The 19,689-nt window shown below is 41.8% G+C and overlaps 1 protein-coding gene across 1 annotated transcript in view; it reads left to right on the top strand.

Annotated features, from left to right (window-relative positions):
- Positions 1-1,591: 1,591 nt before the first annotated feature.
- Positions 1,592-19,689, top strand: part of shisa9a (shisa family member 9a) — a 79,432-nt gene continuing 61,334 nt past the window's right edge. Inside the window, exons 1-2 of the mRNA XM_007893696.2 lie at positions 1,592-2,220; positions 8,917-9,041. Coding sequence (XP_007891887.1) covers positions 1,688-2,220; positions 8,917-9,041 — 658 coding nt within the window. The 5' untranslated portion in view covers positions 1,592-1,687. The remainder of the gene's footprint in view (positions 2,221-8,916; positions 9,042-19,689) is intronic.

Genomic DNA, 19,689 nt, shown 5'->3' with positions numbered 1-19,689 from the left:
AGGTTCAATCTTTCAGATGAAAGCAGTTCAATTTGAGTCGATCGAGGATTGTGTGACTTCCACCAAAACCAAAGGCAATCAAAGACAAGGGGTTTGTTTCCTTTATTTTTGTTGTTGTTGAACGACGAGCAATATCTTAAACCAGGTGCATATTTTCCAAAAACTATATATATCTATATCTGTATATTATTTCCCCAGGCAATCCCCCTGACCCACAGGACCCGTTGGATGCAACTCCAAATCCAGGCGCCGCACTGGTCCTCGCGTAACACGTTGGTTACCTTTCCAATTCGCTGCCCCAAGAGCTCTCATTCGCTCATCTCTGATGATGGAGAGTGGGGACCACAGTACCAGTAGCTCAGTGGCTGTATCCAGCGTTGCCTTGAAGCCGCAGTGTTCTCTCTCTCCCCCCCCCCCCTCTCTCTCTCTCCCCCCCCCCCTCTCTCTCTCTCTCTCTCTCTCCACCCCCCGCCTTGCGTTACAGTGTGTGCGCAAAAGCCTCTCTGTCCATTCAGTGCACTGAGACTCGGGTCCAATGCAATTCGTGCGACAGGTGTACATGGGTTGTGGATGAGCGTTAAAGCAGTGACACCCTCTCGCGTTTCTACTGTTGCTTTGTGAGCTTCTCCATCCACGTCGGTCTGCAAAAAAAACACCACCACCACCACCGTTAGGAACTGGGAGGGGGGGGGGAGGGTCGTGTGTGTGTGTGTGTGTCTGTGTGTGTGTGTGTGTGTGACTTTAAGACGACACGATCCATTGAATCCCACTGATCCGGTGTCTGTACGTTGGAATGTGTTGCAGCAGATCTCGGAGCGCACTTGGAGCCCGACTGCCCTGTTGGTTGGGTGTGCGATTGGCTTCAGCTTTGTGAGCTGCTTCCATGGTCATCATCCATCAGCAGCAGCCGCGGCTGTGAGGACGGGAGGAAGACACAGACAGACAGACACACAGACAGACAGACACAGACAGACACACACAGACACACACACAGACAGAGACACAGACACACAGACACACACAGACACAGACACACAGACACATGAGTTTTCTCTTTCCAGTATTTCTTTCCCGGTTGTTGCATAGTGTTGGCGTGAGCAGAGAGAGAGGGAGAGAGAGAGAGGGAGAGAGGGAGAGAGGGAGAGGGGGAGAGGGAGAGAGAGAGAGGGGGAGAGGGAGAGAGAGAGAGGGAGAGAGAGAGGGATGAGCTTCGGTTCTCAGAGGAGAGTCCTCTCTGAGAAAGGAAAGACTCTTTCACCAGAGCCCCGACCCTGAGCTTTGTGGTCCAGCGCTGTCCCCCACGTGCGGATCGGGACATAAACACACACCGTAGTCCGAGTGCGGGGGACACCTTCCATCGCCACTGTGTGTGTCTGTCTACAGCTGACGATGAAGTAAAGTGTTGAGAGGTTTGGATTTTTTTGCTTTGTTGAATGTCTGGACTCTGAGAGAGAGATAGAGATAGAGATAGAGAGAGATAGAGATAGAGATAGAGAGAGAGAGAGAGATAGAGATAGAGAGAGAGAGAGATAGAGAGAGATAGAGATAGAGATAGAGATAGAGAGAGATAGAGAGAGAGATAGAGAGAGATAGAGAGAGAGAGAGATAGAGAGAGATAGAGACTCGACTGCTGTGATCTATCGTTATTCCAAAGCAAAACCGGATCGAAAGTTGGGGCGTCTGGACGATGCCGAGTCCGCATCCAGTGGTGTGTTACCTTCTGGTGCACCTGTTGGGTTGGTGCCCGATCCTGGACTGCATGGCTCAGGGGAAGCTGAAGCCGGGACAGCAGCTGGGGAGCATCCTGGTGGTCTCCGGCCTCAACTCCTCCAAGGACCAGGGCACCCCGGACCCGCCGGCGGTGGCCGATCAGTGTCGGGGTTACTACGACGTGATGGGACAGTTCGATCCGCCTTTCAGTTGCAACACCGGTATCTACAACTACTGCTGCGGGACCTGCGGGTACCGCTACTGCTGTCAGTTCAAAGAGGCCAAACTGGACCAAAGCGGCTGCTCCAACTACGGGACCCCCAACTGGGCCAACGTGGGCAACCCCCCGCCCCGACCCAACGGCACCACTTTCGATCACACCCGCGACAAAACCAACCTGATCGTGTACTTCATCTGCGGGGTGGTGGCCATCATGGTCCTGGTGGGTATCTTCACCAAACTGGGGCTGGAGAAGTCGCACAGACCCCAACGGGAGCTGAATGTTTCCAGGTATGGACCCACCACCTCGCTCTCTCTCTCTCTCTCTCTTTTTTTTTTGTTGTTGTTGTTGTTGGATCTCTCTCCTCACTCACTCTCCCCCACTCACTCACTCACTCACTCACTCCATCCCTCCCCACTCACTCATTCGCTCCATCCCTCCCTCCCCACTCACTCACTCACTCACTCCATCCCTCCCTCTCACACTCACTCACTCACTCCATCCCTCCCCACTCACTCACTCCATCCCCACTCACTCACTCCATCCCTCCCTCCCCACTCACTCCATCCCTCCCTCCCCACTCACTCACTCACTCACTCCATCCCTCCCTCCCCACTCACTCACTCACTCCATCCCTCCCTCCCCACTCACTCACTCACTCCATCCCTCCCTCCCCACTCACTCACTCCATCCCCACTCACTCACTCCATCCCTCCCTCCCCACTCACTCACTCACTCCATCCCTCCCTCCCCACTCACTCACTCACTCCATCCCTCCCTCCCCACTCACTCACTCACTCCATCCCTCCCTCTCCACTCACTCACTCCATCCCTCCCTCCCCCACTCACTCACTCACTCACTCACTCCATCCCTCCCCTCTGGTCTTTGGAAGAAATAATGGGACGTTTTTGGTCCATATCATTGCACAGTCGCTTCACTTTACACCGTGTGAAGCCGCTTCGAGATGGGATTGTTATTAGTTATTGATGTGATTATCTGGTTTGCCCCCTCCCCCCTCCCTCTCTCCCCCCCTCCCTCTCTCTCTCTCTCCATCTGATTTTAATCACTGGCAGGTGAACGGTTAATTAACTCCCCCAAGGCTGGAATAGCAAGAAATAAGGAAGGCGTTGCATTCAGGTGAAGACCCCAGAATGGGGGGTGTGGGGGGGTGTGGGGTGTAAACAGAGAGGGCAAAATCACCACAGCAAAGACACTGAGCAATTAACTCGTGATGGTGATATTTCTTTAACCCCTCCCTCCCTCCCTCTCTGCTTATAAACTACTGACAGCTGCTCAGTATACATCAGGCAACCAGCCTTCACATAAAGAGTTAAAAGTCGTGCTTCGTCTCCATCTGACCATAGTTTTAAACAGTTAACTTTCAATATTACACCATTTTCTGTGTCTGGTTGGAAATCAATAGACGTACATACAGCACTTGTATCCCTGAGTTTTTGTATTTAAAGCTCCACACATCCCCCCCCCCACCCACACAAAAAAAATTAAATAAAAGAGCCACAATTTAAAAAAAAATAAACTCGCATTTTGTTTTTAGAAACTAATGCTTCTCTTGACTTGTGTCGGTCCAGAAAAGAAGAAAAAAAAAAGACCCTTTTAAACTTCGATCAATGGCCAAAGTGTGTTAGGAAATAAATGCTCACAGACCATCCAACTCACCTGTTGCTGTGTGTGATGGTTCGCAGACTTGCTTCACTTTAATCCTACTGATCTCCACCTACATTGTACCCCGTGGAATTTTTTTTTGAAAGAGAGCTCAAAAATCAGAGTCTTGTGCAACCAGAGGTTATTTTTTTATTTATTTACTGGATTTCCTCAACTCAAAGGGCTCCTCTATGTTTTGCGCAAAGCCTCGAAGCCTCTGCAACATTCACAATAAATCCCAATATTAAACCTGAACTTCCCCCCCTCCCCAACAAAAACAGGTGTTTTGCTTGGGTTTTAGTTTCTGTGTCGCAAAGATTAATCCCGAAGCCCACCCCACCCCCCAAAAAAAACCAAAATAACATTTTTTGCAAAATAAAATCAAGGATTTGTAGATGTTTAGGCAGCGAAATTATAGACTAAGTGGACTTCGCATTAGGAAGAGATGTAGATGTGGTTTCAAAGGGGTAATTGCAATGCTGTATACTGCTCTGAGTCCGAGCAGATATCTGCCCCAAAACCATGTGGCTTGAATTAGTCCTGGAGTGGAAGGTCATCATCACTGACCACTTGGACAAGCAACACCAACTGACCCTGTCTGTCATTAACATTCATCAGTGTCTGGGCTCCAGCAAACCTTCTCTCAAAACCCTCCTGACTGCAGGGGGAAAATCTGCTCAGGTGGGACCTTTTCCTTCTCCCCTCTTTTGATCAGTAATGCACAAAATTAAAAGAGATTCAAATTGATTGATTGATTGATTGGAAATGCACTCGAGCGATTCATTCGCAATCTGCGGATAGCGCAGAATGTGCAGTACATCGCCGCACACACCAGAGCACCAGAGAGGAGGTCGAATTTCTTACTGTATTTGCAATGATGTCTGCAATACTGTGGAGCAGTTCACAAAGCGTGTGTTTTGTGTTGTGTGATTTATAAATCAAAATATCCTCAGCAAGGCAGCCAGGTCCAGTCATTATGTTTTTTTTTAATTTTCCTTTCCAAAAGGACTGCTATCCTTAAGCAGGAAAAAAACCTCCACAGGTTCTCATTCCAGTCTACACCTGCCCTTTAAAAACCTCCTGTCCACATTTGCTGGATTGAGCTCTTTCTCTCTCTCTCTCTCTCTCAATGATAGACTAACTTCTGAACAGTATTGCAAAACAAATGATGTTAGTTTCAGAAAAAATATGTGACTGTTCATACTATCTGTTGCAAGACTCATCTACTGCATTTCATAATTATATATATATATTTTATATATATATATATATTAAAAACTCTGCTTGCTTTAGTAAATTTCACTCCAGACTGCTTGCTGGTGTTATAGCTGCAGTTTAATGAAGGCTTCAGAGGAGTTACACTATAGTGTGGGGTCGCTAGAAGGCGCTACAGTTTCTCACACGTTTATTGTTACCTTCTGTAAGATGCAAAGGAACAAGAGAGCAGAGTATCGAGTTTCATCCTCTTACCAGGGGCCCCACGACGTTTCCTTGTAAAATCTTCAAGCAGATTTCAGTCCGAATCCTGTTTCATTTAATTTGCCATTCTACAAATGTCCGAGACATCTGACAGCAAAGAACAAATGTCATGTGTAGAAATAAATAACAAGCCAGGAGATCCTGGGACTTAGCGCAATGTGTGTGTATATATATATATATCAATATATAATAAATATATATATATATAAATTGTTGTGTGCAATTGGCTGCCGCATCTTGCCCACAATATATAGTCAATTCACTTTCCAGTCTATTCTGTGAAACGCTTTGAGACGTCTCAACAACATGATAATAATAATAATCCTTGCATTTGATATAGTGCTTTTCACGTCTTCTCGACATCTCAAAGCGCTTCACAGTATAGACTGTAAAGTGAATTGACTGTATATTTGTGGGCGAAACGCGGCAGCCAATTGCGCACAGCAGCGTCCCACAAACAGTCGTGGATTGAAAATGACAAATTTATTACTGTTTTGTTTTGGAGGGATTATTATTAGGTGTGTGGAGTAAGGAAACTTGCCCAAGGTTTCGCCCTCTGCCTGGAATTGAACCCAGGTGTCTCGCTTGCAAGGTGAGCACTCTAACCACTGAGATACAGGACTCCACAGGGCGCGACATCAAATGCAAGGATTATTATTATTATAATCAAATTTCCCCAAAACCGCAAGCTGAAAGAATCAATGGAGTAGGGCTCCCAAAAGCCTTCTTGAAGCTAAAACCTCATCCTCCAGTGTGATTTCAAAGCACTAGCAAATGAAAGCACCGGGCATACAACAGGACTGAGTGTATGTACTAACTTGGGGGATATAAAAGTGACCCTATTAGTAATGAAACTATTCATTGCTTAAGTTTTAGCTTTCTGGCTCCCCCCCACCCCCTCAGTATCTGACAGAAGTGCTCTGATATATTGTCTAAATGAAGGACACTATATGAAAGTTGTCATGAAATGTTTAGCTTGGCAACCGAGTCATACACTCTCCGAAGGTCATATTCCAAATAGACGGCTTGTTCTAGTTAACTCGGCTCTGCTCGGAGTGCTTCAGTGTTCTTGAGCTAGTGAAAGTGTTTCGGTCCAGATCGTTTTCTGCTTCTTCCCACCATGAAATTGCGCATACACGTGGATTGGGTTTGCTTGCGATGGCTCCCACTGCCCAATAACACACTACCCAGGTTCACGAAGAATGGCCACTGAGCGAGATATTCCCTATGGAATCAACACTAGCTACAGGGGAGGAAGGAATAAAGGCAGCCAATGACCTCGGCCAGCAATGCTAAAGTATTGCATCAAGGTCGCCTTGTACTTCCCCATCCTCAGAAGGATTATCAAACAGCTCTATGTGAGCCCAAAGAGTGGATCTGTTGGAATTCATGCAGGGTGGGTACTCTTTTTGTTGATGCAATTGAAGGTACTGGTGAGTAGATAGATCTCTATGGTGTCAAGTGTGCCTGATTGTGCAGTCTGCCAGAATCCAAATTGGCTTGGTTGTGGCAACTGTCCACCTATGGCTCCAGTGCTGCCCTCAACCTGTTGATGAATATAGTACTGCCTATCGAGGATTAATGTCATGTACATGGCATGAGAAATCCCTTGGAATTTGAGATCAATACACAGAACTATTGGGGTCCAATTAAGGGTTTGAGTGCTGGCATTGTGACATGTCAGTCTTCGAGTGAGCTGGTCTAATTTTCCGGTAACATTTGCACAGCTATCGCCAAATTATTCCCCGAATTAGTGAGAGTTACAACAGAAAATAAACTCCAATACCACTTCCATTTAATTTCAGAAAAGAATTCCAAATACATCAAATGGCCTTCTGTATGAAAGCTATACTGTGGCGTTGAGTGAGATTGGCAATATAGAGTTGAATAACAGATTTGTTAACTGGTCATTGAAAGTTAAGTTGAGTTTGACCAAAATTATTTCACTCAAGTCTCTCACAGAGGGAGAAGGTGTTCATCCCATTCCTCTGGGTTGGATTGAATGTTAGCTCTACCATTGAAAGGACAGGGTATTAATCAAATGGATTAATCAAATGGACTAACCAATTATCCGTTATCCGTTTTAAATGTCTCTTAGCTGTAGATCCTTTAGGTTCAATATATATCTTTAATTATAAACTGCATTGTAGAGTAATTAATATGCAGTCAAACTAGAGAAAGTATCTGATCCTATTTTAAGGAGCATGACAAGATTGTGAAAAGACCAATAGATTTGCAGCCTTAACGGCTAAATAACTAGCATGGGCTGCAAATGAATAGCTGAGAGTTTCAACAAAAAGAACCTTCTATTCAATTTGCAGACTGCATTGTTCATTCTTCGAAAGTTGACTACTATCATTTTCTTTTGCTGTGATAATTCATCATTAGCAATGATGCCATAGTCAGTGTTGTTTAGTGTTGTAACGTCCCAGTGGTTCTGCCATGAATAGTATTTACACCCAGCTGACATCTGCCACTACTGATCTCATATCCGTTTCCAACAACATTGTCTAATAACTCAGATCAAATACAATTATCAGTTTTGACATCATCTTCCCCGACAGCGAAGTGCAGATTCCTGACGAATTGTGTCAGTGAGCACTCACAAGCTGTGAGCTAGCGTGTGTTCCACCTAGATAAATGTTTTGCTCTGTTTAGTGCTTTCGCGCAATGCCTTTTGATTGTTTTTAATCTGTGAGAGTACCGATTTGCAAGAATATTTTGAAGGTTCTAATTTGTTAAATTTTGCATTAATTGACTTAATTGTGTGACATCTCCCACCCACCACGTCAGGACTGTGAATTCACAGTCCAGGCTAATACAGTGATGGTGAAGTAAAGCATTGTTGGAAGTGCCGTCCTTCGGTTGAGGCATTAAACCGAGCTCCAGTCCGCCTGTTCAGGAGTACGTTCAAGATCACATGGCATTACTCAAAAAGAGAAGGCAATTTCTCTCAGTATCCTGACCAACAATCCCCCAGATCAAGTACATGGAGTCCTGTAGCTTAGTGGTTAGAGCACTCGCCTCGTAAGCGTGATTCCAGGGTGTGATTCCAGGCAGGGTGAAACGTTGGGCAAGTTTCTTTACTCCACACGCCTGTTTACCTTGCAGCAAGTAGGAACCCGATTGTTAGCCGATTGGCAGATCGCTTTTCCGGGGATAATAATTCCTTCAAATAAATAAAATGATAATAATTTGGTCAGTCAATCCACGACTGTTTGTGGGACACTGCTTTGTGCAATCGGCTGCCCCTTTCGCCCACACAACACACAGTCATTGCACTTTACAGTGTATTCAGTGAAGCACTTTGAGACGTCTCGAAGACATGATAAGGCTCTATATCGAATGCAAGGATTATTATTGTTATCAAGTTGGTCATTCACTTCTTAGCTGTTTGTGGGACATTGCTGTGTGCAAATTGGCTGACATGTTTGCCTACAAACTCACTGTCCTTTACAGTAAAATCCTGTGGAGCACTTTGAGACGTCTTCCCAAGGTGAAATGGCATTATAACAAATGGAAGGATTATTATTACTATTATTACGATTATTATCATCCCTCAATAGGAATATTTTACTTGAGGAATAATGAGATACTTACAGCAAGGCTTTGTTGTAGTTCAGATTCTCTAACATGTTTGCCATTTTGCTTTTTTTTTCATTGGCACAATCTAATCGGTTGACATTTAAATGTGACTTTTTTTAATGCATTCAATATTTTCTGCATTGCCACATATTCTGTGTAACTAACTGCAGTATCAATGTTTGCTTGCAACATGCATTATTGATGGCGCGGCTTTGGAAGTGAGCGGGTCCTAAGATTTTACAAATCTCTGTTCTTTCAGGGCTCTGACTGATGTTCTGAAGCAACAAGGTCAGTGTACTGCTAATCATGTGGAAAGAGATGGGAAGGTTGCAATCCACGTGCCACCTGAAAACATGCAGCTCAAAGGGTCTCGGAACAACTTTGGTAAGTTCTGTTATTGGAAAGACTTTTGTGGAACAGTAATTGATTTCAGTGAGCTCGATGGAACGGCCAAAAGATACATTGGTGCTTTTAAAATTCCTCTGTGTGTGTGTTTTTTTTAAAAAAGTGTAAAACAGTAAATGACACTGGTGTTAATCTCGTAATCTCACGAGCATGGAGATTGTGATTTAATTGGAGATTCAGTTCCTTCATTCCACCACAGCAAGGGAGGTTTGTTCTACGGAGGTTTTGCACTGATATTTTCTGAGTCTGATTTGAAGAAGTCTGCCAATAGAATCTTATATTAATTTAGTTAGAAACTCAAATTGGCCAATGGTGGTCTGTAATAATCTCCGCAACTTCAGAACCACATTACTGTTTTCAGTCTAGCTTAGCTTGCTTCCTCAAGAGCATATGTTTCTTTACTCATTGGACACCCTCGGTTGGAATGGGAAAGAATTAAAGAGTTAGCGATTGATAGAAAGAGCATGGGCAATTCATGTCATCAATCACAATTGCTAGAAAAGCAATCTGACAGCTACAAAGTTGGTGCCTCTGCCTCTTCGCACTGGAACACGGCAATATCCAATTACGGTCAATTAATGAATGATCTAGTTCAAGTTGATTTAGGACAAGTTTGCAGAGCTGTGCGGAGAGAGAGCGGGGGAGTGGGATGAATTTGGATAGCTCTTTTCAAAGAGCTGGCACAGACACAATGAGCCGAATGGCCTCCTTCTGTGCTGTATAATTCCATGATTCTAGTTATTAAACCAAAAGCAAACAGCATGTATGTTTCAGGAACAATCCCTCTGAACCTAGACAAGGATTTGTCACAGAGTAACATCAAAACTTGCGGGAAAATGTATCAGAAAACACCTCAGCTGTCTTTCTGGCTGGTCACAAAATTAAATATGCAGTATATGCACACAGTTTATATCCATCTTTTGTCCCCACCATAGTTACTCTGAATAACTCAATTTAGAGATAGGAAATCACAGCGTGTTTCTATTAATATAACACTAATATTGAACATGGGTGAGTTCCACTGATACGGTGACTGCAATGGCAATTTTCTTTTGATGTCGTAAGCACAGATTATTACCCGCTGCACCAAGCGGATAGCATTGATATAAAATATGAGAAAACTGTGATCAGCATCTCACAATAAAACTAACAGGTTGCCATATTCAATCTCTGAATTGCTGATTGAGGTCGATGTATTATTTTGTTAGAATGTATTACTTTTACTGATATATATTTCACCCTTAGTGTGGGTAATGAAATAACAATGGAGACAAAGTAATTCAAAGCTGCACATCTAGAAATGTCTGATAACGTGTCTTGTGTTTGGGTTATTGCTGCTGCATTGCCTGAAGTATGATTTATGATGTACACTTGACTGAATGACATCTGTACTTATTGAATCTGAAAACGACAGGGACAAAGTTTGCAAGACTTGCAACACACCAACGAATTGCACCATTGAAACTTCTTTGATGTTGTTCAGACTTTTAGCTGGTGTAGAGACTCTTGTTTAGACACCTCAGCACTTAAAATAATGGCAGGTGAAACACGTCCACTGCTACCATCAATTAATGAGTTCGTTCACGTTCATACACTTGTGGTATCGATTAGGTTCCTTTAGTACTGTACAGTGTAAAGGGAAGCTTTGGTTGAAAATTCCTTTCAAATCATCTTAAACATATTAATATAATGGTGAAGAAATGAATAATGAATTGATTCAGTAAAGACAGGTTATTACCAGTTATACTTTGAATATTTTACTCCTGATTCAAACAGCGTTGGGGATTAACTTTGTGCAGAAATTGTGGGTGATTTAGTATTAAGTGCACCCATATTATTATTTTAGACTGGTGTTACAACATTATTTAATTAAATAAAGCAGCAATGAATGAAGTAGCTCCTTGTCATCTTTTAAGTAGTTTATTTATCTGTTACTTATTGATAAGAAGTCATAACTGATAATATTTGGGCATTTTGTTTTAAGGGAAATCAGTGCTATGTGGATGCCAGTGTCTTCCCTTTATCTGGTACAAGATCATGGCCAACCAATTTACATCCATCGGAAACTGAATACCAAATCTATTTTTGCTGCAGTGGAGTGTTCCAATTGTTGCAGGACATTTCTTTTGCGGTTTGTTTCACTGCTACAGGTGAACATTAGTTAGGTGCCTCAGTGGGTTTAGGAGCAACGTGTGCTGTGTGAACTCGTTGGCTTTTAACAGTGCTGGCAGCTTGGTTGATGTTGAAACAGATCAATCAGATATTCTCATCCTCATCCTCGAAGATAAGAAAACCATCAGACAGAATGCAACATGCCTGGAGCACATAAGCATTCTTGAGATGACTGTCAGCTTTGTCTTGGTGCTTCAAGTCCAGATATTCAGCATTTGTTCAGGGTTAACAAGCAATGGCAGGGTTAGGAAGAACATCTGGTAATGCCACTGTTAATGATTTTCTCATCTCAATGACAAAGGATGGTTTTAGCTGCGTTGTTTCGAAAACCGTTTGTGGAAACTGACTGTCGACGTATAGTTGAACCATCAAAATTACAGTTTAGGCGGAAACCCTTCAGCCCACATCAGTTCATTCCATTGGAACTAAATACTTCAAGCCCAATTCCTTATTCCTTGTATAGGTTCCTTCAAATGTTTATCCAATTCTCCTTCAAATGTTGCAGCCTCAGAATCCACTTGTGGTGAAGCTTTCCATGTTCTAATAACCTTCTGCACAAAAACATTTCTTCTATTCCTTCTCTCTTTAACTCTTCAATTTACAATCTGATAAATAATCCTTGCATTTGATACAAGGCCTTATCACGTTGAAATGTCTCAAAGCGCTTTACAGAGTTTTTGGTTAAACGTTAGTGTTTTCTGTTAAATTCTGTATCTGTAGGCCAATGTGGTGGTCAATTTTGACACAGCAATGTCTTGCAAATAGCCATAAAGTTAATGACCAATTTTACAGAGACATTGTTGGCCAGGAGACTGGAAAAAACTTCCTTATTGTTTAAATAGTACAATGGTAACTTTAATGTCCACCTGAACAGGCAGATGGGGCCTCGGTTTAATATCTTATCTGAAGAGGAACACCTCTGACATTGCAAAACACCCCTAGCATTGCATTGGAGTGTCAGCTTAGACTATCATCAGGGACAGAGTGACTGAACACTTGAACCGGTATGAGCTAGTTAAAGAGAGTCAGCTTAGGGTTTGTGAAGGGAAGGTCGTGTCTGACTAATCTAGTTGAATTTTTTGAGGCGGTCACTAAAATGGTGGATAAGAGATTGTCTTTGGATGTCGTTTATATGGACTTTCAGAAGGCATTTGATAAGGTTCTGCACAAAAGATTATTAGTAAAAATGGAAGCGCATGGAGTCAGAGGTAACCTTGTGAATTGGCTTGGTAATTGGTTGGGAGGCAGGAAACAGAGTAGGGATAAAGGGAATGTTCTCTGATTGGCGGGACATGACAAGTGGTGTCCACCAGGGGTCTGTACTAGGACCCCAGCTATTCGCCATCTATATAAATGACTTGGATGAAGGAATAGAAAGTTTTATATCCAGGTTTGCAGACGACACTAAGCTCAGAGGCTCAGTAAATTGTGAGGATGGGAGTAGGAAGTTACAAAGGGACTTAGACAGATTAAGTGAGTGGGCAAAGTTGTGGCAGATGGAGTTCAATGTAGGGAAGTGTGAGGTCATCTACTATGGACTGAAAAAAGATAAAGCAAAATATTTTCTTAATGGGGAGAAATTAAGAACTGTGGAGGAGCAAAGAGATTTTTGTGTCCATATCCACAAATCACTAAAAACTAGTTTCCAGGTGCAAAAAGTGATCAAAAAGGTGAATGGAATGTTGTCCGTTATCTCAAGGGGCCTGGAATACAAAGAGGAAGAAATATTTCTTCAACTGTATAGAGCGTTAGTCAGATCCCATCTGGAGACTGCGTTCAGTTTTGGGCACCAACCTCAGGAAAGATAGATTGGTCCTGGAGGAGGTGCAGCGCAGGTTCACCAGAATGTTAACAGACCTTAAAAGGGTTAAGTTACGAGGAAAGACTGCGTAAACTTGGATTGTATTCCCTTGAGATTAGGAGGTTGTGGGGTGATTTGATTGAGGTATTTAAGATGATAAAGGCATTTGATAGGATAGAAACAGAGAAGCTATTTCCTCCAGTGGGAGAATCCAAAACAAGGGGACAGAGTCTTAAAATTAGAACCAGGCCATTTAAGAGTGAAATCAGGAAGCATTTTTTCACTCAAAGGGTGGTAGAAATCTAGAATTCTTTCCCCCAAAAGGCAGTGGATGTTGGATCCATCCTCCCCTTCAAGAGGGAGGTTGATTGCTTTTTGGTAAGTCAGGGTATTAAGGGATGTGGGAAGAAAGTGGGAAATTGGAATTGAGAGGATTAGTTGAGGTCCAGATAGATCAGCCATGGTCTAATTAAATGGCGGAACAGGCTCGAAGGGCTGAATGGCTTACTCCTGTTCCTATGACTATGTGATTCCAAGTCCCAAAGTGAGGCTGGAACCCACAACCTTCTGGAGGCGAGAGTGCTGCCATTGAGCCGGAGTGACGCACAAATAACTTTGACGTGTTTAGCCACGATAAGGCATTTTGAATTGCAAGTTTGTTTTTCAACAGAATTGTAAAAGGCTGCCAATTTGCAAGCTACGGTGTGTGTGTGTGTATAATATATATATAGAAAAACAGAACTTGCATTTTATAATGACTTATCTCATTGAAATGTATCGGAAGCGATTTCATGGGATCTTTAACATCCTCCTGAACAGCTTGGCTTAATGTCTCATCAAAAAGGTGGCATCTCCAAAAATATAGCATTCCCACAGTACTGCAGGGGAATGTCAGCTTCATCTATGGGCCCTAATGCTGATCTGGGACTTAATACCACAATCTTCAAATCCAGTGTGCTATCCTCCAAGGAGTCCTGTAGCTCAGTGGTTAAAGCACTTGCCTCGCAAGCGAGAGACCTTGGTTCGATTCCTGGGCCGGGCGAAACCTTAGGCAAGCTTCATTACTCCACACACACGCCTCTGTTTACCTAGCAGTAAGTAGGAACCTGGTTGTTAGTCGATTGGCGGATTTTGGGGGTAATAATCCCTTTTTTTAAAAAAAAACTAATAATTTGGTCACTCAATCCACGACTGTTTGTGGGACGCTGCTTTGCGCAATTGGCTTCCGCGTTTGGCCACAAAATATAGTCGATTCGCTTTACAGTATATTCTGGGAAGTGCTTTGAGATGTCTCGATGACGCGATAAGACACTATACCAAATTTCAGGATTATTATTCTCAACAGAGCCATGCTGACGTATTGCGTTTCAGTCATTCAACATTTTAATATAATAAAAAAAATTTCTGTGAAAGTCAGGGAACGAGATATAATAATTCACTTTGAGAAATAATCATGGTACGTCTTTTCAATATTCATTTTGACAGATAATATAAATGCTTGTTTTTCCTGTTTTTGATTATTAACAATCTTTTCAACCATAAGAAAGGCCAATTTATGGGTTGCCATTGATATCACTTCTTGCAGCTTGCGCAGGAAATGATGTTAGCGTGTGAGTAGCGAGCTTTCTGTTTTGAAGATATTTAACGATGGGAACTCATTTTGGAAAAACTAAGGAATACTTATTTTTAACAACTAAAATGGGTAAACAGCAAACCGACTTACACACTGGAAGAATGTGAAGACAGATTAACCTTGAACCCCGGTGCTTATTGTATCTAACAATTAGTTGTATAATGGCACACTGAATACACAAAATCTTTAGAAAAATTAACTTGAGAAGGCAAGTAGGTCAAATCAGTGCAAAAAGAACATTACAAACAGTCATATCCATAAATGGAAATTGTCTGTCTTAACCATTAAATGGGTAATTCTTGTGCAAATGTGAAAACATTCCTTAATGTGATATTTATAATTCTGGTAAGAGAAGAGATTTAAAAGAGTTGTTACTGAGAGAAAGAATTGCACACTTTTAATGTAAACTAATTTACTTGTTCATAATTATCTTCAATTGGTTCGCATTTCTAAATTCCATAAGGCATTAGTTCCATTATTCTGTAGGAGAAGGTCAGAATAATAAAGCACAGAGATTAGCAAGAGACCAATGAAAAACGCAAGCGTGGATTAATCTTCAAAACTATTTCACCTGGGCATTAAAAGTAGCCGTCAGCGATAGCTCAGCTAGATATTGGCAGAACAGATCAAAATACTGTTAAAAGCAGTATGCAAATATGTGAGCCACGCAAACCCTCTTTATGTTAGTCAAGAAGTTAAACCACCTGCCTGATTATGATGAAAAGAATTCTAAATCCTCTCTTACATAGTCAGAATAATCTGCAAACACAATCTGGTGTGCATGGATTATTGTGGCTATGTAAATTGTCAAACAACACCAGGTTAAAAAGGTGCACAGTGAGGGATCTGGTGTCTAAGTTAAACCATTCTTCCTTCTCCTCCAGGACCTGGGATTGAATTAATTATCTGTCACAGCCCTGCTTTTCTGGAGCATTGGTGATGAAATTCTCTCAGTAGCACATTGAAATGGAAGAACTAACAGCGTTTGTTGCAACAATATTGGACTGGAGTTTATTAATTTTGAAGGCAGCAGATCTGTCACCCTCGCAATATTTCTTGGCAAAGTTCAAAAAGTCTAAGCATTGTGTGAATTGGCTGAGACGCGTTGGAAAAGAAATGCTTACAACGCAAAAGAGAATCAACTCTGGCAACAATTTACCTGGAAACAACGACACTGTAGAATATTTCAGTGCGCTCCAGATTGGATTTCCTTTTGGCGTACAGATAAAGATGGGAAGGGATTGACAAAATCTCTGAAGAAGATGCTTTCAGTTCTTGATGTGTATTGCAGCAAAAGATTGCAAGAGCCATGAGATAATCCAAATGAGGTGTCCTGCCCAATGAACAAAAAAAACATGGAAAAAGCCTAAATCTATCCTTACCATTTCAGTTCTTTTATCAATTTTATCGCTCGTTCTCAGCCTCTAGGTTTTCATTTCATCAACATCTGATTTTGATTGCGTAAATCTGCTACGCTATAACTGCAGCCAGTTGAGGGAGGGTGAATAATCGAATGATAATCCTTATATTTGATATAGTAACTGCCACATCAGGAAACGTCTTAAAGCGCTTCACAAGATTTACTGTACAGTGCAGTGACTGTATTGTTTATGTGATTGTGGCAGCCAATTTGCACACAGCAGTGTCCTACAAGCAGGCATGAAGTGAGCGATCAATTATATTTGGGGGGACCCGGGAGAAACTCACTTCTCTTTTCGAATAGTGCCTTGGGATCTTTGAGGTCTACCTGAATAGAGAGATGGGATCTCAATTTAATGTCTCGGCCGAATGTTGAGAAATTCAAACAGGATACTTACCTATAAATAGTAAATGTTTGATGGTGAATCCCTTGTGGTGTGGGAGTTTACTACATTAAGCCACAATCTCACATTTCATTAATTGGTTCATCACATTGAACCAATAATGATGCAAAGTTTTGCCTGTCGTAGCTATTATTAATTGCTTTTATAACTTTAAAAACTTGTTTTCGGTCATCACAAAGTCTTCTCCTGTCCAACTAGAACAAAGACCAGTTTTAGCCTTTTCCTTACAACTTAAATTCCCGAGCTTTCCCCGTTGCCTTGTTTTGAACCATCTCAAGGGCGATTCTAGCCTTCATGACCAAATCTGGTAATTTTATTCAATTCCTCTACAAAAACATCCCAGTGTTTGTTTGGTTTGTTTAATGCAGCCAATCGCTGGGAAGATAATAATAATAATAATCCTTGCATTTGATATAGTGCCTTATTACTTCTTCAAGACATATCAAAGTGCTTCACAGAATATACTATAAAGTGAATTAACTGCAAGATGGTTTCAATTATTTTACCACAATTACCTCAAGGTTTATTTTCTGATCGGTACAAAGTATGACGGCTGCATTCAGCTGTGCTCCTTAGTTTGGATCCTTGCTCCTATGCACTACGTTTATCCCATGTTTTATATCTCAGGTTGGGATAACACAATGACCAAAGAGGAAGTGTACCTGTTTTTTTTTCAAACAAACAGAACGTTCAGTGGCATGGCGTAATAAACACAATGAAATTACAAATTCGAAGCATGTAGAAGTGACGTCTGAATCTGCAAAAGAGAAGTGGAATTACGCAACGCGTTCGAAACTTCTAAAGGTAAAACAAAGATAACATTGCTCTTCTTTAGTGCATTGGACTGAGCTCCTGATGGACTTTTGCACACACGCCTGTTTTTAAAAGAAAGCCCAAATTTACAAATTCATGATAAATAATAATAATCCTTGCATTTGATATAGCACCTTATCACGTCTTTGGGACATCTCAAAGTGCTTCACAGAATATACTGCAAAGTGGATTGACTGTATATTTTGTGATCTACTGAATAAAAACAGCTATTATGGTCACTTCAGCAAGGTTTAACATCACTCGGTTAGATGGGTGATCCAATGCAATTTTTGATGACATGATGGCATTTACAGTGGAGCAGGTTTGAGTTGTAATGCACCTTCAGCTTACGTTCCATGGTTTTATTCTGTCAAGAAGACTTTTATCGCGTCTTTTCATGCCTCGCTAATTTAGAACTTGGTGAACGATCTCATGGAAAAAAAATTGGACATGCAAAGACAGATTTTAGAGACTGAGGAAAAACTCTCCCGCTGGCTGGTACAAATGATTGCCCCATTTGCCTGCAGAACCAGGCGCTGATGCACTTGACAGTAATTACCTCTGAAGTGTTTTGAGTCATTTTGATGTGAAACAGTGGTATAACAAGTGGCTTCTTGTTTTTGTGCATGCTGGTCACAGGGACCATTGATTCTGATCATTGTGCATACGAAAACAAAATGTTTTTATATAGAGGTTCCAGTGTGGTATATGAAGTAAATTGGTCATGCCAGTGGTGCTTGAAAACTGTAAGCAAACATGCCAATTTATCCTCCTTTCTCTCTCTTGGTCTTGGTCCTATTCACTTGCAACTGATTTTCTCGATGCTTCTGTTAGTAACTTTATTTGATTCTCCACAGTTCATGTCTGGGATGAGAGTTTTCTATCTGTCCTCAGAGCCACATTTTATTAATACAAATTAAACTGCTCAGAAAGGAGTAATTTGGGACAGCATAATGTTTACGTCAGATAAAAACATTGCCCTGCAAATATCATTAAAAATAAAGGAGTTTGAAATAACTGCAATCAACTCCACTTGTATTTAGGCTCTTGAAACAGCAACCCATTACTTGTATTGCTTTGTTCTTAACTTGATATTGACTTTCTCATATGAGATGCAAGTCTGATTGTAAGCTTTTTTATGATTGACTTGTCATACTGTGGATATAGAGGATTCACAATGGGATGCATCATCCAGCATTTATAATTTATACATAAAGTATTGTGTTGGAATTCTGCAATATTTGGATGAAACCAAGTCTGCCTGTTCAGGTGGATGTTAAAAATCCTATGATATTATTCGAAAAGAGAAGGGAATTTCTTCCAGGCCAAAATTTCCCAAATAAAAATTGGCCAAATGTCATTTGTGGTACAGACACTTGATTGTTAGCAGCTCCACGGGATGTATGTGGCCTAAGGAGACAAGAAAGGGAAGAAAACCTGGTGGAGAGTTCTGAACTTTTCCAGAAAAGCATGTGGAGTATTTTGTTTTAATTCGGTTTTCCAATGTAACTTGAAATTTGATTAAAGTAGGCTATGTCACAAGAAACCATCTGCTGGAGAATATGGTTGGAAATGTCAAGCTGTATCTGTATCACTTTGTAGAACGTATCAACTGTAGCTTTAAGCCATTTCCAAAGGTAATCGGTCAATTTCACACTGCGGACCTTTGAAAGCGAAAGCAAAATGTGACTCCTGGTATTTGTGCTGAGACTCGGAGCCGCTCAAACAGGGAGAAACTGCAATCATTATCAGGGAAGCTGGTAGGAACACGAAATGAAACGGAGCTAGACTCACCCAAGAGTTGCAACTGCTCCCACGTGATTATTAATTTAGAGAGTGGTACCGACATTGGTGTGCGTTTCCATTCTGGCACGGATTCCGAAAATAACCCCAGTGAGAACAAAGTAAATTTACTTAGCCAAACATTATCTGGAGTGCACATGAGCACGCAAGTCCTAAATCCTTTCACATTAACACCAACTGCACGGTTAGATTGCAATTTTGAACGTGCGGCGTTGAGTAATATATTCGTCGCATTGCAGTACGTTATTCATAATAATAATAATAATAATTCTTGCATTTGATATAGTGGTTTTCATGTCGGGAGGACGTCCCAAAGCGCTTCACAGAATAGACTGCAAAGTGAATTGACTGTATATTTGTGGGCGAACGCAGCAGCCGATTGCGCACAGCAATGTCCCACAAACAGTCGTAGATTGAAAATGACCAATTTATTATTGGTTTTGGTTTTGGAGGGATTATTATTAGGCTCTGTGTGGAGTAAGGAAACTTGCCCAAGGTCTCGCCCTCTGCCTGGAATTGAACTCAGGTCTGTCGCTTGCAAAGCGAGTGCTCTAACCACTGAGCTACAGGACTCCACATCGT

The sequence above is a fragment of the Callorhinchus milii genome, unplaced genomic scaffold, assembly GCF_018977255.1.
Source record: "Callorhinchus milii isolate IMCB2004 unplaced genomic scaffold, IMCB_Cmil_1.0 Scaffold16, whole genome shotgun sequence".
In the NCBI taxonomy this organism is placed as follows: Eukaryota; Metazoa; Chordata; class Chondrichthyes; order Chimaeriformes; family Callorhinchidae; genus Callorhinchus; species Callorhinchus milii.
This window is presented reverse-complemented; position numbering and strand designations above follow the sequence as displayed.